This window comes from Amblyomma mixtum, chromosome 1, assembly GCF_055824585.1.
Source record: "Amblyomma mixtum isolate Tamu chromosome 1, ASM5582458v1, whole genome shotgun sequence".
Classification (NCBI taxonomy): domain Eukaryota; kingdom Metazoa; phylum Arthropoda; class Arachnida; order Ixodida; family Ixodidae; genus Amblyomma; species Amblyomma mixtum.
The window spans coordinates 7,108,515-7,132,000 of NC_143012.1; the positions used below are offsets into that span (position 1 = coordinate 7,108,515).

The 23,486-nt window shown below is 46.7% G+C and overlaps 1 protein-coding gene across 1 annotated transcript in view; it reads left to right on the plus strand.

Annotated features, from left to right (window-relative positions):
* The first annotated feature begins 16,227 nt into the window (after positions 1-16,227).
* Positions 16,228-23,486, plus strand: part of LOC149365374 (sodium-coupled monocarboxylate transporter 2-like) — a 59,736-nt gene continuing 52,477 nt past the window's right edge. Inside the window, exon 1 of the mRNA XM_089583144.1 lies at positions 16,228-16,300. Within this exon, the coding sequence (XP_089439270.1) occupies positions 16,228-16,300 (73 nt within the window). The remainder of the gene's footprint in view (positions 16,301-23,486) is intronic.

Genomic DNA, 23,486 nt, shown 5'->3' on the forward strand with positions numbered 1-23,486 from the left:
TCTGCGCCTTTCGGTAAAAACAGCATTTTCTGTAGTATGGTGTGACTGCATTTTCTACAACATAACCCACTCTGTCGGAGAAGCAGATGACTGTGCGATACTGCAGAATTAGCTCTCGGTACGACAAAAATTGGTCCCGTTAAGAGCTGTTGGAGTCCGAAAATATTCCCCGAATATCTATTGTGGAACTCACCATGACGAACAGCAAACTCAATCTAAAATAACGAGTGACCGCAGAAGAAATCTTAGATCAAAATTCTTGCGCAGCATTTGCTACTCTAGAACCGCACAAACAACGAAAGATATATATAACAGCCGCCAACTTACGTGCCGAAATTTATGGACCGTGCTTTGAAGATCAAGGAACTTTCTTTTAGAGGGAATGTTTATTACATTTTGTTTGTATGGACTGCTCTATATTGGAACAGGTAGCAATCAATCTTTGTTTATACGTCCTCCAACAGCAGCTTTTTGTTTGCATGATTTGAGTGGTTAACTGCTTTTTGTAAAGACATTAGTATTTTTAACCCCTCGGACTGTAATGCCCTAAGGAGCGATGCAGATAACTAAAAAACGGTAAAAGGTACACTACGTCTTCAACATGAAGCCTCGAAGCTAATTGCGAACAGCGTCCCGTACAGTTTAGTATAATGCTTCTAGCATGTACAGCTTTTGTCAAAAGTTTAGAGCCCAGGGGGTCTGCTTCTGGGCCACATTGCTTTGCTCGTAATGCGTCCTCAGCGTCCCAAGTCTCCTGAAGGTAAGAAGTTTTTTGGTCCTGCTCCCTCCGATGCGTAGGACTACCATTAGTGCTACAGGAGCGCCACAATAGTGCTTAGAAGCAAACCCCCTGGGCTCTAAACTGTTGACAAAGGCTGTACGTCTTCTGAATAAAAGTTGGCATCGTCCAGTGCTTTTAACCCATTTCTAGGCTTACACTAAGCGTTTATGCGGTACAGGTGGCTATCCGCGTAGTCTGTTTCACACTGGGGTTTTGCCGCTTCGGATACTTTAAAGACAAAAAAAAATGGCAGCATAGTGTTATCGTTACTTCACTAGCGCCTGCCAGCGACTATGTGTTCTCTCCTTGCGAACAGCCATCTAATCCCCCCTTCCCCCCCTGTTTAGTGTGCCCCAAGGGCAGATTCTTACGGAGGTCGTATCCCACTTTAGTATTTTTTTTTTTCATTTCCGCCAGCAAGCAATGCAGTGCCGTTGCTACAGTAGGGTTCAGTCAGTCGGCGCGCTGGGAGATAAGGATTGAATGCAATAAAAATAATGATCGGCCATTTTTACAAAGCCTCACATGTTTTTATAGAAGCAGAGTATATTTGCGCAGTGACAGTCTGTTTTCGGAAGAAATAATATTTCCAACGAGCCCATTTCCAATGTGGTGTTTAAAGCTAAACAAAGTGTCCATGAAAGACGTCCGTGAGCGTTCTGGTTACCGGAGAAGGGCAAACAGCAAAACTACACCGGCACAGCGACCTCACGTATCTGATTTTGTCACTACAAAAACAGCGTGACACAAAGAGGCACAAGAAAAATAAGTGCGGCTCGCGTTACCCAACATCAACCGTCACCCACTGATAGCGGACGCAGAACAGAGCCTCACAGTTGGGGCTCCAGGTTCTGATCGCCACAGTCGGACTGATAAAGCCGGCTTCGGTGTGCCTCATAGCGAAGATGGTTTATGTTTTGCGTGGGTTTCACGTCCCAAAGCGACTCAGGCTACGAGGGACTCTGTAGATCAGGAAATTTCGACCACTTGGGGTTCTTTAACGTGCACTAACATCGCACAGTACATGGGCCTCTAGAATTTCGCCTTCATCGAAATTCGACCGCCGCGGCCGGGATCGAACCCGTGACTTTCGGGTGAGCAGCCGAGCACTATACCACTGAGCCACCGCGGTGGCCTACACAGAAGAAAATTACATTGCAGAAGGAAATTATATTTTAGTAGAATTCCAACCAACGCCTCTTGGGCCCTAACAACTAGACCATAGAGGCAAGTTTGCGGTTGATGTTGTATGTCCTGTTCCTGTATACCTAATAACTAACCGGTGATTTGGGTGTTTTATAATTGGCGACTTCTCGTATAGACAAAAAAAAAGTCGACGCAGCCCTACACGCCCGCCAGAATCCCACAATTCATGCACAAAGGTGACAGCAATGGTACATGTTGTGCCGCCATCCTGGTGTGTGTGCACAGTCGGTGCGAAGGCGACAAAAGGTAGACGGCTTTCCCTCGCCCGAAGCCGCGTACGGCACAGCGGAGGTCGATACAGGAGGCAGTGTCCTGCTATTTGAGATTAGATCAGGTTAACGCAATAAGCGAAACTCTTATCCTTTTATTTGTGCTCATAAATTTCATTACGTACATTCTCTTTTAAATATGAAAATATTTTTTGTACAGGTGAAAGGCGCGTGACAACAATAAGATCACCGTTTTCCTGACACTGTCTTCTCGGAGCAGTTAATGGCGCCTGCTGCGCTTGCCTCTTTATTAGCAATGACAAGAAGGCATATAATAAATGCAAGGGCGCGTTAGACACTTTCTTTTTTGTCAGTTCTTGTCGATTCATACCATCCGCCCCTCTCACTGATCGATTCCAATAACAGCGTGGACATGGGTAAGTAGCAAAGAGCTAAAGGAATGAAATGAAAGAGAAGTTTAAAGAAATCGTTATATTAAACTCCATTTTCTCCTTTTCTGAGAATAACAAAGCGCCGTATCCCCATACACGAGTGCTGAAATTAGGCCGGCCATTACCGAGGCAGTCATGTACAAAAATGTTCGCTCTTGAAATGTGCCTATAGCAAGTCTGCTTAGCGATGTTTGCTAACAAACAGTGTTTCGTATTTACATAGGCCGTTCGATACCTGCAGATAGTGCTGTCATGGTTGTGCGAGCATTTAATTGCAGCACCGAAGCTTTGTTTCCAAGCACTTTATGCATTGCTTCCACCAGAGAGGTGACTAAAATGCGCTTAGCCGCCCGTAATCTCTCGTCGGCATGCAAACATTCATCCAACAGTGCTACTAAAATATATTTTTAGAACGCAATTTTGACAATAATGTCGCAATATTTCAGTGAACCACTCGCACAAACGAGTAAACGACCTGGCTCGATGCACGCCGATCCTTCTTAGAGTAGTTCTGGGCCCCACCGCAGCGTGGCGTCAATGTCGTAAAAGTCGCTTGTATGCATCTATCCATCCAGCTATGTATTCTCCTATCTAGCTGCCTACCTATCACAAAAGCTGGCGGCAACTAATGGCTGAAAATAGAACAAGAATTTCGTAGCGGCACTATAAGTGTCACTGCAAGCTATGGCTCCAAGATGCACCCCCATATTTCGCTCACCCTTTAAGCCCGTTAGGCCCCGACACGCCTGCAAAACAAGTCGTGCTCTATGCATTTAATGGCGGTCTTTTGGCAGGTACAATTGAAAAACTATAGTCTTCTAATGGGGAAGCCTGCCCTGTTTTCAATTAACATCTCCCCACGTGACAGAGCAATCATGCCCACGTTCATTTCCCGTAAAAGGTGTGCTACGCTTAGTCAGCACGTGGCCAGTAACTGCCATCGTTCTCTGCCACAAACAGCCGTTGTGTTAGCGTCGTGGGATGCGGCCGTGACATGAATGAGCTCGCACTGCGTGCAACCTTGTTTCTGTGGCCCTGCAGTACAATTTTATGACAAATACATCAAGGTTCCACAGATTAATGTGAGTCTAGACATTTTTCACGCCTGATTGTTTTCGTCCGCAAAAATTAGCGCTAGACATATTTAGTTTCCGTTACTGAGAACAATTAAATTGATTATTGTCAATGACTCAAATGTCAAGATTCCGTGGTTCAGATCACATGGCTCAACTGTAAATTTTCTGCGGTTCAGCTTATTCCAAATGGTCTCAAACTGAAGACATAATGCCATTCGCTTCTGCGTGCGTTTGCAGTCTACAAGTCGAAGCAACGGTATATGGAATGGAAAACTTTATTCATCAGCTTTCCGCCACGAGAAAGGAGACGCTTGTGCCCGTGCTCTTCACAGCGCTCTCGTCCGGGACTTGGACAACACGGCTTGGAAAAGGCTCAGCCGGATTTGGAACCTGTCTCGTCGCTTTCTGCCGCAGCTGCAGCAACAGACCGCAATCGCAGCTGTGACAGCTGCCTTTACCCGAGCAGATCTTTCGCCAGCAGCGTTTACGCCAGCGACTTCTGTTCGTATGGCTCGCACCAACGCTCTCACTGCAGGTCAACCGCGCCGTCAGCAAAGTGGCATTCGAACTCATTTTGTTTCCACTCTTTCGGAACGGAGATACAAGGAGTTTAACATTGTGTGCTTCACTTTAATGAAACACGGCTGTTTTTTTTTTCGAATGCACAGAGTCTTTCTTTGTTATGTCTTCTCTTTAGCGTTGGATCACGCGTTTGTGTCCTTGTAAAAGGCTCGCACGTGCTTGCAGTGTGCGAGTTTGTTCTCTTCGTGTGTGACAGCTGGGTGGTCTCGTTGTGTGCATTCAATGCGTGTGCTTGTGCCAACGCTGGCGTCCTCGTGCCTTTATTCCCCTTGACCTGCCTCTCCTGGAGCTCATGGAACCACTGCAAAAACGTTTAACCTCAAAAAAATTTCTCCACCGAGACGCTGGGAACAGGAAATGATCGTAAGCAGACATGACCTAATCCCTCTGTCGCCGTTGTTGCCTCATAAGTGCTGACTACTGACGCCACAAAACGAGCGTATAAAAGTTTGCGTAGTCGGTATGTAGACCTGAAGAAGCACGACACAGCACGGCTGTATTCCTGCGGTAGGTTATTCGAGGGGCAGCATGAATTAGACCGCAACATCTGATTTCTCTTTGCTCAAGCTATATATCAACATAAAAGTAACAGTGCAATTTGTGCTATGCCTAGACTACTCCACTGCAGGATTGCATGCGTGCTGACCCCTGTTTCCTCTTTCCGAAGGCGGTCAAAGATCTCGCATGACATCTAAGCGATCGTGCTGTCGTTCCTCTTTCATGGTAAAGGTATCACCTGTCGCTTCAGAAGGCATCGCGTTTTTGTGGTTGGCAGCAGTACTTGCGGAAGGTTCCGTCGATGTCGACGCCATTGCGTTAGGTCATAGGATCGCAGTTAGCGTGGGCAATTTTCAGACGTACTATTTCAAGCGCCAGGTGGTATAGAGGCATTCGCGCCGCCAGTGCGCACGCTTTGATTGGTCCCTACGCAGCACGCATGCGCCCACCTCGCCTGCACTTGGCGCCACCTGGCGCCTTCATAGTGATCCGCGCGCCACCTGCGCGCTCGCTCTGGAATCCCCTTCTGACTGCCGCTGCCTGGTGTTACAATTTCCTTCGAGAGCATTACAACTAACCGAAAACGACAATTTTGAACCTGGTTTGAGCAGTACCTTTTGCGCTTGTGCAGATTCTAGAAGTGGAGCTTTAGACGGACGGAAGGCGGACAGACAAAATTTGCGTACAAAGAGCGCCGGAAATGTGCCCGTCCATTGCACTCTGCATTAAAATTAGAAGCATGTTGCAGCTAAGCTGAAAAATGCATCGCCATGTTTTCTGCGCGGTAGTTACTTGCAGTGCCAGGGCAGGCGTCAACTTTGGTTGGGCCACATCCGGGCGGTTAAACTAAGCCTCGAAGGAAACGTGCAATTAGCAATGTTTTCTAAGCGCTTCGCTCTGATTTCTATGCGGTAATTACTTGCAGGATCAGAGCAGCCCTGAATTCTGGATGAATCACATCGGAGCGGTTGAGCCAAGCCTCGCAGGAAGCGTGCAATTAGGGATGTTTTGAAAGCGGTTCGTAACTACCACTGCAGCACAGTCTATACAGACAGGGTCTGAAAAACTTCGAAAGCAATAAATAAACGTAGAATAGAGGACAAATAAATCATTCCTGCTGAACAGTGCCAGAATCAACGTGCGGCCAGTGACTTCTTTCTATACGGTGGAAACACTTGTTCTACTAACTAGCAAGAGAAAGAAGAACGGAGAGGCAAGCAGGTTAACTACGCGATGCCCAGTATGTTACCCTACACGTGGGTATAGCTCTCTAAGAATTTCGCCAGACTGCACTCAGGTGGCGCTATAGTTGAATGTTGGACAGATATGCTAGTACTCTCTAGGTAGCCAAATAAGAATTAAAATAGGAATTGAAAACAGAAAGGAATGGCTAAATATTAAAAAGGTAATCTTTAACAAATCAACCCTTACAAAAATATTTTACAGTCTACAGACTGCCCATAGACCTTTGTCTCTTTATAGTCGAATACTAGAGAGCGGTCTATAGGCAATACAAATGCTATAGATAGTGTATAGACAATCTATAGGTTTATCGCAATACAGTTTTAGCAGACTTTTCTCTAAAGACAATCTATAGACTATAAATTGACAAAAAATATCTGTAGGAATGCAATAGAGTCTACAGGAAGTATATAGACTGTCTACAGAACATTTTTATAAGGAAAGCGCTTTATCTTCTGAGGTTAGGCGGTGTGCTTCAAGATGAAATGTTACTCCGAGAGCAAGGCTTCAGGATTAAATGCAAAATCGAAGCCGCGAGACACCGATCGGACACGTGCCCATCCACAGAACAGGCAGCCACTTGCCGCCATGTCTCCGAGGGGGGGGGGGGGGGGGGGGTCAAGCGCTGACGGAGAGCGTCCGATAAGGCAAGCACGCAGCATGAATTACAACTCTCAGCGTGCACTCACAGTATTTGTCTCGTTGTCACTACGAACTTTACCACGACCGATAAAACTAAATACGAAAATGAGTGACACTGGTGGCCCACGTTGAACTCAGTAGACGCCTGAAAAAAGCGGCATGACGACAACGCTGAACTGCAAACGCTGGCTCACCGTAGGCAAAAATGTTTCTGGATGTTTCTAGACCAATGACATCGACAGGCTAATATAAGACACAAAGATTTGTTCATGTGTTATTATATCAACAAAAATATCTTCTTTTGTTTTCGGTAGAAAATGGCACTACCATGCGTGTATTTTCTTTTCAGACTACATGCGTGACCGGTTAGTTCTACACTAAAAAAACTTTGTTGTCGCCTTTTTAACTAGTGTGTTCTTGCTTGAGGCCCTTACAAACGCACTTTCGCGTTCCCTAATTAAAACTGAGAGGCGTAGTATGCGCAGGCTCGTAGTGGGCGCTAGCGCTCTTCTTCATAAACGTACGATGTTTTTTTTTTCATGTCCGACAGGGAAGGCGCGCTTCTGATTATAACGGAATTCCATGCTCCGTTTACTTCTTCCCGCACCTTTACATGCGCTGGGCCTGTATCCTGTGTTGTATGTGTGTTTAGCGCAATTTTACCATGCCTGAAGAATTACACTAACTACCCGGACGACATGTCCTACTCATGTACATGAACCTTTAATGTATGTCCTACTCATGTGTATGAACCTTGAGTGTATGTCCTACTCATGTACATGAACCTTGAATGTATGTCCTACTCATGTGTATGAACCTTGAGTGTATGTCCTACTCACGTACATGAACCTTGAATGTATGTCCTACTCATGTGTATGAACCTTGAATGTATGTCCTACTCATGTGTATGAACCTTGAGTGTACGTCCTACTACATGAACCTTGAATATATGTCCTACTCATGTGTATGAGCCTTGAATGTATGTCCTACTCCTATACATAAACCTTGAATGTTCCCCTAACGTAAATTAGCGTCCGGCAACTTATTTTATTGAGCCGATGCAAACACCGAATATTCAAATGCGGCCTAGAGGCTTTAATTTCACAACACTGAAAGTTCCCGACATGTGTTATATACTGAGACATTTAGGTACAATGCAGTAATTTTCTTCCGACTCTCGAACTCGGAACTGGGTGAGTTTGTATAAGGTTTTGCGCGCGTTTACTGGTAGGAATGCGTACTGAGCGGTAAAATGGTTTCAGGTTTTCCAGACAGAGTGGCACGCTTTCTAAATGCACATTACCCTAGTACACAAATTACTAGGGTATTACTCTCGCATTCGCGTAAATTGTGAGAAATGACAAGAACAGACTCAGCAATAATTGTGCCACCTTATCAGGTTGCGCTGAACAACCTAAGACTCCAAAATCAGATCGTATAGTTGTTCGCTATAGTTGCTCGAAGCATGATGAGCTGTTGAGGACGATCCAGGTTCCGCCTTTCTTCAAGCGGGCCGAGTTTGGCGTCGGTGTTGCGCATCGATCGCCAAGTTGCGCTATGAAGTGTATTTTCTTTGCCGCCGGCCAGAACGTTTAAACTTACCTACACGTGCTGTCGAAAGATGACTGGTAGCAGCCTTTCGCAATAAAAAAAGAACAGAAATCTTCTCAGGGCTCTAGCTCAAAATTCTCTGTGAATAGAAATAACAACTGCCTGTCTTAACTGCCGAAATGCATTTTTACTCGTCTTTAAACTTACAACTATGATTTCTTGTTTGAAGAAAACATACATCAGAAAAGGTTGCTGTGGTCTGCAGCATATAATTTACGAAGGATGAAGAACGACCTATTTTATTTCTCCAGAACAGAAATTAAATATTTTATATAAGCTTTGATGCCGGAGGTTAATGTTGTATACAAATTTAGCAACCAAAAAAGAAATTACCTGGCCAATTTTTTACTCTTCCAACTCAGAAAACGGCAAAAATAGTTCATTCGTACATATTCCTTCCAAAAAATTATTATTCAATCTAATAAGTTTCTCTTCACTACGAAAAAACAAAATTTACATTAATCATAACAGTTCAAAAGCGTAGCTTTTTGGGCTTGTTGGTGCATGATCATAGCGATATAATAGCGCAGAGTAGGACAGGACACACGAAGAAGACACGAACAACACGGGCGCTAACTTCCAACAAAATTATTATTTCACACATGCAACATATTTAACATCAAAACCACGTCATCACCTGTGCTATCAGTAACGTTGTCTGAGAAATGACAGCTCTTTATCCTATAAAAAGATAGAAGGAGTGCTTACACATGTCTCTCTCGAAGAATTTATCCTCTCTGCTTCAATTATTAACCGCGTGGTCATGTCCCTACTTTTTGCAAGGACAGCAGTTTTCTCAAAAAATGGTTTGCATGTTTTAGATTCGCATAAATGAATGTGATCAACAAGTGATTTCTCTTTCCCGTTCTTGACGTCGCGTGCGTGTTCCATTGTAAGGAGATAGCGCCACCCAGCGGCGTTCGTGAGGAGAAGAAGACAAAGCACGAGGAGCGCGTGCGGAGGGGAACGCGGGGAAGGTCGAAGAGGATTACGTGGCAGAGAAGAGAAGAGCGCGGTGGGCGACGGACGTGGACGAGTTCTGCTGGCTCCCCGAGTTCCGGGCTTGGGCCTTAGCCGCAGACGTCCGGGCCACCAGACCTGGACATCCATCGTCGAGAGCCTCAACCACCAGGCCCAGGCGCCACTCTTCTCCGTCCATCCGTCAGCTGCTCCACACAGGCCGCCTCTGGTGCCTACGTGACCTTTTTCCGGGATACCAGACCTGGGAACCGTGCCGGGAGCCCACGAACGCTGACGCTGCGGTAGCCTTGCATCGGCGTTTGGAACGCCAAGAGACTCCTTGACCACCCGACACGCAGCCAGTCCTCGCCGCTCGTTGCTCGAATAAGACAAGTAGTGTGAACTTTCCTCTTTGACTCTTTTTCCTGCATTTATCATAAGCACTTTGTTCTGTTCCCCCATGTGTTTTTCCCGTGTATTGTTGCGTTGTTCTCTTGTTCCTTTCCTTTCTTCTCGCTCATATTGTAATTGGTTTCCTTTCCGTTAAAAGCCGCCTCGTTTATTGTTTGTACTTTGGTGTTTGTTGAAAATAAGACCTGCAATCATATCACGCAGATCCTCACAAATTTGGCGTCCACTACGACAGGACGAGGTCGGTTATTATTTCTTTGCCTGTTGTGTTAATTTAGGCACAGTATGAGCGCGTCAGATTTGGTTACTTTAGGCGAGCGCATGGGCTTGTGCGGCGCGGAGTTACGAGCGTGGGTGGAGGACGAGCTTCGTAAGGCACGGGAAGAGAGAGCCGCGGAGCGTGAAGCTGCGAAGCAGAAATTGGAATTAGAGGCACGGAATTTAGAGGCTGAGCGTGAAGCTGCGAAGCAGAAATTGGAATTAGAGGCACGGAATTTAGAGGCTGAGCGTGAAGCTGCGAAGCAGAAATTGGATTTAGAGGCACGGAATTTAGAGACGGAGCGAGAGGCTGCGAAGGAACGCTTGGAGTTAGAGGCGCGGAACTTGCAGCTACAAATAAGGCTCATGGAGGGTGGCGCAAATCCTCCGAGTGACCGTGGAGAGCGTAGCGTCTCATCGACCAGCTCCATTAACCCGCACAGCCTCATACCACAGTTCAATGAAGCGCGGGATGACCTCGATGCCTACTTAAAGAGATTTGAGCATGTGGCCACGGGGCAGGGTTGGCCAAAAGAAAAGTGGGCAACGGCGTTGAGCTTGTGCCTTGGCGGCGAAGCACTTAGGGTCTTCGGTCGGCTCTCGCCTGAGGATTCCGTGGATTATGATAAAGCGAAGCTTGCCTTGCTTCAGAGGTTTAGGTTCACCGCGGAAGGGTACCGAGAGAAGTTTCGCCAGAGCAAGCCCCAGGATGGAGAAACGGCCTCGCAATATGCTGCCAGGTTGTTTAGCTTCTTTGACCGTTGGGTCGAGATGCGGGGAGCAGGCCGCACTTTTGAGGTGGTTCGCGAGATGGTCGTGAGCGAACAATTTCTGAACAACTGTCATTCTCGTTTAGCCCTTTTCTTACGTGAGCGGGAGGGCAAGACAGTTTCTAAGCTGGCGGAGGCTGCCGATCATTTTCTCGAGGCACAGCGGCAAAATAACTTGTTGTTCTTTAAAGAGGAGGGTGAGCACACGATAGTTAAAGCCAAGGACGAGGTTTCACGTTCACAATCCCGCCTTCGATGTTTTCTTTGCGAGAAGACTGGGCACAAGGCGTCGGATTGTCGGACAAAGCCGAAGCAATTGTATTGCACCTGGTGCCGCGAGGTAGGACATGATGCCCAGTCATGCAAAGCTAAGAGGCCAGGAGACCGTGAGGAGTCCGCCTGTTGCATGACACCTCGATATTCACATCCCGATAGCACTGCAGTGGTAACGCGCGTAGAGGGCCAGTTGGGGGAGATGGTCTGTCCTTCCAACCCGGTGGAAACTGCTATGCCCGTGGCGCACGGTGAGGTGTTCGGCCAGCATGGTTCGGTATTACGGGATACGGGCAGCACCGGCATTGTTGTGCGTGAGTCCATTGTACCGGCAGCGGCGCTTACAGGGAAACAGGCTACATTATTCTTGGCCAATGGGACCCGTGTAGAAGTTCCGGAAGCGGAGGTGGTGATTTCCTCACCATACTTTTCGGGTAAGGCCATCGCGCGGTGTTTATCTACACCCCTGTACGACATCATAATAGGCAATGTCCCTGGCGCTAAACCTCCATTCCCGGTTGACCCGCCAGTTCTCACTGATCAGGCAGTTTCCCTTGCCATGACGGGTGCGGTCGATGTTCCTTCCCTTACGGTGACAGCAAAGGTTTCAGAGAGTAGTAAAAGCCCCACTCTGAACACACTCCACTTGTCACGGCCGGAGTTTCGCCTCAAACAGGAAGAAGACCCGACCTTAGAGGTGTGTCGCAGGAAGTTGGGGCAAATATTTCGTGGTAAGGGACAGACCGCCCACTCCTTTGATACTGATGACGGTGTTCTCTTCCGGACATACCAAGTGTGTCCCGGCCAGGTCGTTGAGCAAGCGGTGGTACCGAAGGGCTTACGCACGCAAGTTCTTAAGTTGGCACATAAGAGTGCATTATCCGGCCATCATGGAATACGGCAAACAATAGCTAGGGTGCTCACTGAGTTTTACTGGCCCGGTGTACAGGCTGACATTAAGAGTTATGTCAGATCGTGTGATATGTGTCAGCAGACTGTGTCGAAGGCAAGGGAGAACAGAGTGAATAACATCGTAGGACGGGAACATGTAAAATCATGGTGGAAACCGAGGTCGGTTTGGAGAAAACGGTTTCACAAAGGAAAACGGAAGTACTAGCCGAAAAAGTTCTCGCAACGGTGATGTGATTTGATGTGAACAATGGAATACGGAAGAATGTAGCCCACACCTATTGTTGGAATTGTTTTTTTTTGTTCATGTTTGTTTTTGAGTGTCGGCTATCTACTTTTTATGTTTTCCGTGTTTCTTCGCCCTCTATGGACGCTTTACGTTGACTTTCCATGTGCTCTCTGTGCTGTGTGTGCGAAGGTCTGTGAACGCTTCGAACATTGACGACCGTCGTATTGTGTGTGGTGTGTAGTGTGCGCGCTGTGGTGCGGTGTTCTGTGTTGCGATCGTCGAACGCGTCTGGTGTCGCTCTCCTGAAGTTGAGTTCTTTCCCTTGGAAAAAACTTCCGAAGAGGGGGCCTTCTGTAAGGAGATAGCGCCACCCAGCGGCGTTCGTGAGGAGAAGAAGACAAAGCACGAGGAGCGCGTGCGGAGGGGAACGCGGGGAAGGTCGAAGAGGATTACGTGGCAGAGAAGAGAAGAGCGCGGTGGGCGACGGACGTGGACGAGTTCTGCTGGCTCCCCGAGTTCCGGGCTTGGGCCTTAGCCGCAGACGTCCGGGCCACCAGACCTGGACATCCATCGTCGAGAGCCTCAACCACCAGGCCCAGGCGCCACTCTTCTCCGTCCATCCGTCAGCTGCTCCACACAGGCCGCCTCTGGTGCCTACGTGACCTTTTTCCGGGATACCAGACCTGGGAACCGTGCCGGGAGCCCACGAACGCTGACGCTGCGGTAGCCTTGCATCGGCGTTTGGAACGCCAAGAGACTCCTTGACCACCCGACACGCAGCCAGTCCTCGCCGCTCGTTGCTCGAATAAGACAAGTAGTGTGAACTTTCCTCTTTGACTCTTTTTCCTGCATTTATCATAAGCACTTTGTTCTGTTCCCCCATGTGTTTTTCCCGTGTATTGTTGCGTTGTTCTCTTGTTCCTTTCCTTTCTTCTCGCTCATATTGTAATTGGTTTCCTTTCCGTTAAAAGCCGCCTCGTTTATTGTTTGTACTTTGGTGTTTGTTGAAAATAAGACCTGCAATCATATCTCACAGAGTCCTCACATCCATCAATCGCTGATTTAGGAATCTCCCCGTCTGGCCGATGTAATGGCCCCCGCATGATAACGGTATTTTATACACGACACCTTCAATGCATGACACGTACGGCTTCTGATGACGAGTCGTGCATCCACGTGTTCTGTTGCTGTTGCTTTTCCCAATCTTGCACAACAAGGCAAGTTTTTTTGGCGCCGAAAATACGACAGTTGCGTTTGCCGGCTGTCCAATCCTTTTCAGATTATGAGAAATCTTGTGCAGATATGGCAATACAATAAAGCGCTTCCTTTCACCGTGCATCGGAGCACGGTGCACGGTGCTATCATTCTATCATGCTATCACGCTATCATTCTATCACGCTATCATTCTATCACGCTATCATTCTATCACGCTATCATGCTATCATTCTATCATGCTATCACGGTGCTAAAGAGCTATCATTTCTCAGACAACGTTACTGATAGCACAGGTGATGACGTGGTTTTGGTGTTAAATATGTTGCATGTGTGAAATAAAAATTTTGTTGGAAGTTAGCGCTCGTGTTGTTCGCGTCTTCTTCGTGTGTCCCGTACTACTCTGCGCTATTATATCGCTATAATCATAACAGTATTGAGGAATTAGTTTAATACTCATTTCAACTTACGCATCCACTACGGCGTCCCTCATAGCCTCTTCAGTGTCTTTGTCCTAATTCTTGTCCTTACCTGTAACGATTGAAAAAAAAAAAAAGCAGTTTTTTTTTTTGCAACCAGCTGGCAGCGGGTAAAGCCTCGTTCACGCGAATTGCTTCTGACACGCGTTGAAGGATTGACTCAAAATATTCTGCCACGTTTGTCCCGATAGGTTTGCACTTTTCTATTCAGCGCTGTCATTGAACGTCCTGTTATGCGAAATATTTTTCGAGGAGAAGTTCCCCGTATCAAGGAGTGCATTACTTTCCTTAGAACTTGTAAAAGAACTCTTGCCGACAGCTTTTGTTACATGTGTAACCGACAATCTCTGCGTCTTCTCATGACCCAAATGCGAACCTTGGTTCTGGGATTCCCGCGTCAGCAGCGTAAGCGATGCTTTTGCATTTTATTAAGAGCGCTAAAGAACGGATAACTTGTGACGTGATGTTTTGTAAAGACAGTGTGCAATCGATTGCGTGGCGAAGCGATGGCCGCACGGCCTGAGCGGGCAAGGTAACAGGCAGAGACAGACGGCGGTAGTCTTGCGCCCGTTCCCAGCGCGATCCACTCCGCAATGGGGGCGATGAAGCGCCCGCTGCTGTGAGCAGAATACCATTTAAGTGGCTACGCTGGTAGCTCTGCTGCAAAAAAAAAAAAAAAAAAAACTAGAGGGCACTTTGACGATCTTAAGTGCTCGAGGCGAAAGCCTTCCTGCGCCACTTTGGATGCTTCTGTTGCTGATTGATTGTTGTTTACGAGTGGCGCCACTACGTCGCCAAGCGCATGCGCAGTAAGGAGCGACGCGAGCGCCATTAACCATTCGGTGATCCAGTTACCAATTAATGACTCATTACTAATCAATTACTACTTGATAATAAGTAATTACCGACTAATAATTAATTACTGACTACCAATTACAAATTAATGACTAGTTACTAATTACCAGTACTGATAATGACTACTTACTAATTAATGATAGCGTTATACTATGCTACAATGAATTCAGTGATTTCTGGTTACGGCGTATTTCCATTGATGACGTCATCAGGACGATTGAGAGCTGTAGTGTGACGGACGGACGGACGGAATGATGAGCCATTAAAGGCTTTCGCCTTAAAAGTGGCTCCGTGCCGCCGGCGTCCTCCCTGAACGTCAAAAAGCAGTTCGTGACGGTATAGTTAGGTAGCGAGCATAAGCAGTTCTCTGCAGTTCCGCGGCCATCCGTGTGCTCCGCATTATTCTGTGCTGTTCGACTAAGCTCCTGATAGATTGAAAAGACGAAAACGCGTTGCTGATATACAGAGACGCTGAAACTTGCTTCGATCGAGTAGGGGAACAGAATAGTATTGGGCAGGTTGGTAATTCATTGCAACAGCGTAATCATAGCGCGGGAAACAACACAGGACAAAGACGAGACGGGAAAAGCGCTAACTTTCAACACAGCGGATTTATTGCAGATCAGGAGCATATATACACTACTGATACAGCAGATCGAAAGAAAAAGAAACAAACAAAATGCCACATATCGTCATGCCAAGAACTCGAACCCTTTTTTCGATAACGCCACAGACGGACTGCTGACGCATTGCTCTCCTGCCCGTGCTATCTCAGACGCTTCCTTGATTTCTCTGGTCAAGTCGTTATGGTGTCGATACAAAATGACTGTCTTGTCGAACAGAGTGAGGCAAGGTGGTACTGCGTCACATTTTTTGGTGGCCCATTGCAAAAAATGTGACGCAGTACCACCTTGCCACCCTCTGTTCGACAAGACAGTCATTTTGTATCGACACCATAACGACTTGACCAGAGAAATCAAGGAAGCGTCTGAGATAGCACGGGCAGGAGAGCAATGTGTCAGCAGTCCGTCTGTGGCGTTATCGAAGAAAGAGTTCGAGTTCTTGGCATGATGACATGTGGCATTTTGTTATGTTCCTTCATGTTTCTTTTTTTTCTTTTTTTTTCTTACTGCTGTATCAGTAGTGTATATAGGCTCCTGATCTGCAAAAAATCCGCTGTGTTGAAAGTTAGCGCTTGTCCCGTCTCGTCTTTGTCCTGTGTTGTTTCCCGCGCTATGATTACGCTGTTGCAAGGAGGGGAAGCTAGAGCAGTCTCTCTCAACAAATATTTCTCTCTCCCTCTGTTCCGGCACCAAACAAAATCGCACAGTCCTGAAGGTCGCTAATGTGAGCGTACGCACCACCTGGCAGTACATCATCGTTACGCGCTTTCTCTCTCTCTCTCTCAACGATCACTCTCGCACAGTCCTGAAGAATGCGAGCGTGCGCGCCAGCTGCTAGTACATCATTCGCTGGCCCTAATTAAGTACGCTATTCCCTCACGCTGAACAGTTGAAAAGCCATCCTCCAGCAAGCGTGTTCCAAGTATAACTCGGCACCGTTCCTCTGACGATGCAAGCGGACGGCCTCTCGACCCGCACTTGCGACTACGTCGTTTTCGGCTGCCTGACGACCCTGAGCCTCGGTAAGAAGCCAACATGTGCGGCGAGCTGGAGTTATGAAAAAGTTAGCTTTCATTATAAGCACAAAACTATCACAGGTGCAGCTGTATAACAGTTACCTTTCGTTATCACGGAACAATAGAAAGCAAAATGATGAGCATATTGCGCAATAATGAAGATAACAATTCTAATTGCAATCCTTTTTATTAAGCCACGTGTTCGATATATTCAGCACCGTCATGATAAATTGGTCCAATTTAGTCACTGAATCCTAAAAATAGACACCACCGTATTTCATGAATTTAACCCAAGTATATTTGCTTAAAACAGGAGTCAAAAGTTACTCCTGCGGTTGCAACTTTTTTTTCCAGTACAATCTTAAAAGCCCTGGGCAGAGGGTGTTGCATACAAGAAAACATAAGCGTACAAATAAAAACTAACAAACAGCGACAAGTGCAGTTAAGCGAAAAAAAGAGCCAGTACAACACACTCTATGGGCAGGCCTCGTATTAATGTTAGTATGCTTATGACATGTCTCACAATTGTCGGCTGCACTTACAGCTGTTCTGTTGACTGCTATATTGTCTATATTTATTAACGACTGCACCTCTGTACATGTCTCTCAATGTTATTTATTTACAACTCTATCCCATCTTCCTTCTTGAACACTGTCTAGTGATCGTTGTAGTTATTGGAAATAGCCATATTTCCAATAATTCCATAATTCTATATTTCCATAATTTCAGACACGATGTTTCTAGTCCGACCGACCAAATTTGTACAAGTCCACCATTGCGTCGTAACCATGTAATCTGGGTTGGCTAACTACATTTCGGTGTCGGAAACAAAACAGGGGTTTTTAAGATTGATCTTGTTGAAGTCTCCGGCCAAGATTAGAGGTGAATTCTTACATCTGGCCGGAAAGCCGTTGTGTATGAGCTGCAACGCGCCCACGTCACTCCTCGATGGCGAGATGCAGGCCACCGCCAATGCAACGTCGTTTTCCAGTCGGACTGCGCACATTTCTGTAGCTTAGGACTAATTTTTGTTGCAGCTCGATGGAGACGACTTTCACTTCCGGCTTTGCATGCACGGTTACGCCTGCACATCTGTTGCCCGGTCTTTGGGCAGAGTAGACGTACCGGCATCCCCGAATTGCATTCGCGTGTTATGGCGGCATGCCAGTTTCGGTTTGGTAAAGCAAATCCACGTCGCTTTGAAGAAGAGAATATTTGCCCACGTCCAAGTAATGGCAGGCTAGTAATCGGACATTGATCAGAGCCACTCTAAAGTCTCTGCCAGTCGTTCTATCACATTTGCGCATTGTTTAACCACAGTATCCAGTATGTGGCGTCCCATTCTACCAAAATCGTTCTTCAAAGCTGAGTCTTTGTTTTTAGCCGGCATGGTAGAAGGTGCAATCGTCATCTTTGTAGGTCAGGTAGAGTCTCTCCTACGACGAGATCCGGCTGGGGGCAATGTAAACCAATTTTCTGAGGTGGGAGGCCGCGTATTCGTGCACCATTTTGTTGTGAGTGCCGTCCTGTGCCTTATGTATCGTCATGGCGCTGGTTTGGGCAACTGGGAATTGCGTCCGCTTGTTGTTGTTCTGTCTCAGAAATGTAGCTCTTAGCGAGAACGACATGTAGTGCATATTGATTCGAGCCCATTTGGGCTATTTTTCTTTGAATTCTCGGCGAAGAGTTCTAGCCTTCATTCTGGGTTAGAACCGATGGAAAGCGGGCACTCGAGACAGAGCCGCACGGGGTTTACGTGGACGCCGTTTTGAATGTATGTACCTGAGGATGCCGACGTCGACGTTGTGAGTGGGCTTGTAGGGTTTGCCCAAGCACAAGCGAATGTTGGCCGGCAGGTTGCCGGTTTCGGCTTTGCTCAGTGTCGATACTCTGTAGTAAGCTTTCGACTTTTCGTCATGCGTGCGAAATCCGGTGACGACGGCGGCGAGTGACGGGCAGTTGCTCTTAGAACAGTCTTTCGCGTCGGCCGCCATCTTTTTGTATCTGTATACGTCACTGTTGGACAAGTATAGTCTTACTGCCTGAGGACACAGGACGGCCGCCTGCTCGTAGTTGAATAATTGGCTTTGAATGATGGCCTTCTCTTCCGCGGTTAAGGAACTCCTTTTTCCGATCGTTGCGAGGATTGTGGAGAAAAGCACGTCGCTCTGCCGAACCACTTCCGTAAGATAGTAGTAAGTCTCTGTGTGCCAGGGCGTGAAGGAAGTGCAGTAATCCCCTACACTTGGGTCGCTTAAAGACTGCTCTGTTAAAGACGCATGTTCTCGCACAAGATGATGCCGAAGTTACCAAAGGGCTCGCTCATTCGGTCGCGTCAGATTTCCCTGAGACGTCTGTCTATTACGTATAGAACGTCGGCCGAGAGCGCGCAGACTGCGTCAGTGATCACGGACTTGATATTTTGGAAGAGCATGCGGAAGGTGTTGAGGTTGCTGCTGGAAAGACTTCTGTCCATATCCTTGTGCGTGATTGTCAGTTAAAGGCCGAATGAACCGTGACTCCTCCGAGGGTGACCGAAGCTTTGCTGATAGTCACGCACGCGATGAAGGCGTTAACTTGTTGCTCTTCCGTCCCGACACGGCCATCCCTGTAGTAGCGGTTGTACACGTCCATAACGAGGCGAAGCACGAACTTCTTGCCCGATCACTTCGATGTAGTGGCCGCATTGGCAATGTTGTTGTGTTCTCACATCTTGTCCGAACTCCTAGTCTGTGGGACCCATACCTTGTTGCAGTTTGCCGCACTTTCGCTTCAACTCGGCGCGTCGTGCGATAGCTTCGTCAACGTCTTCAGGAAGCGCTGAGAGCGGCGTGAGCCCGCACGTCTTCCACATGAGCAAGACTGGGGCATTAAACCGGCCGTGCGTGCTGTTGTGCTTTTAGTACGTAAACCCGCCTCAGAGCTGCTTCTTTGAAAAAAAAAAAATTTAGCCTAGGAGGAATGCTTGTAACAGATTGTAAATTATAGTTATTTTGGGCTTTAGGTACAAGTCAAAAGCCGGACGTGCAATATATGAGCATGATTTAGAAGAACGTAAATTTGGGCTAGATGGTGCATTATTTGAGACAGAAATGGTAATAGCGCTGCAAAAGACGTACACAAGAAAAACTGACACAGGACACGATGAAGTTGAGGATGAAGATGAAGTTAGCGCGTGTCCTGTGTCAGTCTTTCCTGTGTACGTCTTTTGCAGCGCTATTACAATTTCTGCCTCAGATCATGATTTATTTTAATATTGCGAAGGTACTTAGAAACGGGCTATTGCAATTTATAGCCTGGAAAATGACCACACCAAATAATAATCATAAATATTCTGTACCTTAATTCTTCAGTATCAGTCAGAAATTATCAGCCAATAACCTTTTCTTTTCCAAGAACAGCATCGAAACAATTCGCAGTTCAGGTTCCCCAATCGAACTATGCGTTAATGAACTGCGGTAAATTAAAAAATTATAAGAAAAATTTTAGGCGCTCCGGCAATATAATATATATATAGGGTTATATTCTGCAGACGTCGCTGTGGTTTTCCGTTACAAAACCATCCCTAGTTAAATCGCTGGAAAATAATAAAGAAACATTTGTCTGTGCTTTGGTAGAACGGTTTCTTTGGAACACTTTTTTTTTTAGATTTCATTTCGAAATTATGCATAATAGAGTGCTAATTGGGGAGATTAGACAATACAAAATGTATCATTTTTTCAAAGGATGGCTGGGATTGATAATGGCCTATTGTATTTTATTGCATTGAGGTGTTTAAGACCTAATTTCTTCAAATTATTTCTTGAGGGTTCCACACGGTTCTTTTAAAAAAAAGGCCACGACAGATAAAATTAGCGGCAACAATAAGCAAAGCTAGAAGATAAGAATGCCCTTGGAGAACGATACCGGCGTTGTTTTTTTTTTTTGTAGTGCGATAACCCAACTGCGTCGCCGAGGAAACCTCAAACAATGTTCCAGATTTCTTTGCCGGTTCACACCTCACGAAACGCAGGTGGTGTCACCACGTTTTTGTGGCGCGCATCCTCGCGAGCTCCTAGCTAACCGCACTATCAAGAGATGGCGCTACCTTAATGTCCGCGATCTGTTCCCTCGCAATTTTCTCGAGACGAGGTGACCTCACCATTCGGAAAGAGCGCGAATGACCCTCTGCTTGCCTTTCTGCAGCGATATACCATTGCGCACAAGAGCTTCACGCAGGCGTACAAGACGCAATGAAAAACGAGAGACCCTTCTCATTCTTTCAACTCAGAAGCATGTGCCGTGCTCCTTCCTTCCCGTTGAAAGAGTGTTGCAGGCTATAACTATGAACCATCAAAAATATTAACGAAGAACATGACGGGGGCGTTTAAATCATTACCCGCGATGACAACGCGTTTGCATTAGTTCTTCGCCTTGCTTGAAGAGCAAAGCTTAGCGCATTAATCAGCAAAAGTTGATTGGCGTGGACTGACTGGCCCCCCATCTTGCACAGCAGCCAATCGCCGGGTTGTTTCCGTGGCAACCGCCCTCAGGTAGCGCATTCCGCCGCCCGCATCATAACATCCTACATCCATGGTAGCTACCATACGGCTTCTTCCCGTGCCAGAAACCTTCCGGCCTTTTTCTCCTGCGAGTGAAGAGGTAGTATTTCCCTTTCCATTATTTTTTTCTTCGGCAAACCGTGGCAGGTAGCACAATCGTGTCACGTGTCACCGCTAATTCACGCTGCAGGAGGTTGAGAACAATACTCTAATAAAATACTTACGCAAGTTATCAGAGGCACAAACTCTGAAACCTTCTATGCAGACAGCGAACCCGCTTGCCTCAATCTTTGGGCATTAGGAAAATTTACCACTGATTCACCATTTCTAAGCGAAACAGACACATGCACGGTAGGAGCACGCATATTTCACGTGTGTTGCTGAAAAAAAGACGATCAGAATGTTCCGCTGCAGCTGTCTGCTCAAATCCGACGAGTATGAGCTACAGACAACACGTTCATTACCTTCACAGCCGAATGTCCGGAATACACTTAATTTTTCATCGAAAGTCGCCGCAGGTGCGCAGGTAAATTGCTTTCCGGCATGCAGCGAATTTTACCTTTAGGCTGCTAAAAAGTTAAATGGAAAGTAAAAAGAGAGCACAAATTAGTAGTAGTTTAAATCTAAGGCCCATTTCGTGGTCGCTAACTGACGATCGTCCGTGAATCAGCGCACCCCAGCCGCATCTCCCCCCGCCCTCGAAAAAATAGAAGAAACGCTGAATCAGACATTTTGGCGTCTCTTCATAATGCAGCAATTTTAGATCAGAAACACTCCTAGAGAGGTAGTTTTCATACGCATGAGCAAGGCTCACCTTTTTTTTAAGGAAAACTTTGTTGCGTTAAAACAAGAAAAATGTACAATTCTGCAGCAAGGGAGCCTCAGAAAACAAAAAAAAAACCCACTATCTGCCAAACTCACTCTACTCAGGTTTCAAGCGAAAAGCCTGAAGGAGAACGCCACGGGCCGCGGATCAAATGACATGATAAGTTGGGGGCGAAAGGGGGGACGAGTGGCGTCTCACGTGTTTTCCGCAGTGCTTATTAGAATGGGCACGCTCGCAATACGCGCTGGCGTCTACCGTCACAAAACGAGTGAAATATCACGACGTACAACGCAGAGTGGCCGAGTCAAAACACAGAGTTGCGCATACCTCACAGGATTTCTAACAGCGCTCCCTTGTTCCTAACGCAAATGATAAAAGAAGGCATTCATCGCAGGAAGCGAGCGTGCATTCGCAGAGGCGCCAGGCAAATGGAGATGACGCGGCGCTAAGTACTGCTCAGTTCCAGATCATCTGACATTCCAGAGCTCCAGATTTTCACTTCGTAACAAGCAAAAGCTAGCGAATGGCTCGTGCGGGGCATTCCCGATTAACTTTGCTAGGTGTAAGAGCAACACGGAATAGAAAACAAGTGGCGTGATTGGTCTAAAGTGCAATGGCTTCAACAGCTTATAACGCAGCTCATAAACGTCTAGCGATACGCAGAGAATATGTTCTATGCCCACTGCATTGGTGACAATGATTTAGGTGAACGGGGAATTGAAATAGATTTGTGTACGCTTACCGTGAAGGTTTAGTAAGTTGGACATGGTTGAAAACATAAAACCGGTCGAGACCATCAAGTCCGCTAAGCGTACGTCTGCTGGCAAGGTCGATCATAGTTGCCTGCTGGACGGACACGTTTGACCGTTGCGCCGGCTCACCAAACTGCGCGAAATAAAAGCCCTTATGACGTTTGCACCTACACCTTCGCACATTCGGCGTCCGTAGCCAGTGCTGTCATATGGTAACACAGTAGATATTTGGGTCGCATGCATAAAAAGGAGAGAAACGCTTCCAAAAACACCTTTTCTCACAAAAACTAAGACAAAACTGAAATTTCAGTTCTACTCCAGTAATGACTGCGACTCTGCCCCTGATGGGTATAAAATACTATGGGTATGAAATACAAACACGCCGTGTTTGTCTCCTCCTCTTTCTGGCCCTGTTGTCTGGCGCTGTTTGAATTTTCTTGTCATCAAGGAACCCCATCTCGCCCAATCTGCCGTCCTTCTACGCTTCGGTGAAGCCGGCCACTAATTTTTAAAAGTGCGTTTTCCAGGCAAAGGGAAACTTTTTGCGGCATAGTTATATCTGTGTTAGTGGACGTCAAAAATGCAGGCCAATCATGTAAGCTAGTACAGTGGTTAAATAAATTCTAACAGCTTTATAACCGTCACTAACAGGCACCTGATTCCAATTAGGCACTTGTAGCCGGCTGTTAGTAATTTCCATATCAGTTTTTAGAATTACGAAAACGCGATCATTTCACGCCATTCGAAAACCGCGCGCATGCGGGAGCTCAAAGCGACTTCATCGAATCACGGCACTCGTTGACGTATGTACCACGTGACAATCCTTGCCCCACGCGCGCTGGAGCAGCGAAGTGGCGAGGAACGGGGAGCTCGACTGTGTCATCAAAAGAACCTTATCAGTTATTGCTCGCTGCGGCGCCCACCAAAACCACCTGCTTCATACGTGTACTCCGTGCTTAACAACCTACATGCTTGTAGTATATGTGCCAGCCTCGTCTCCCCTTGGTCATTGTCTTCTTATCCATATTAAAAAAAAAAGAAAAACAAGCTATAAACCGGATACGCAGCAATAA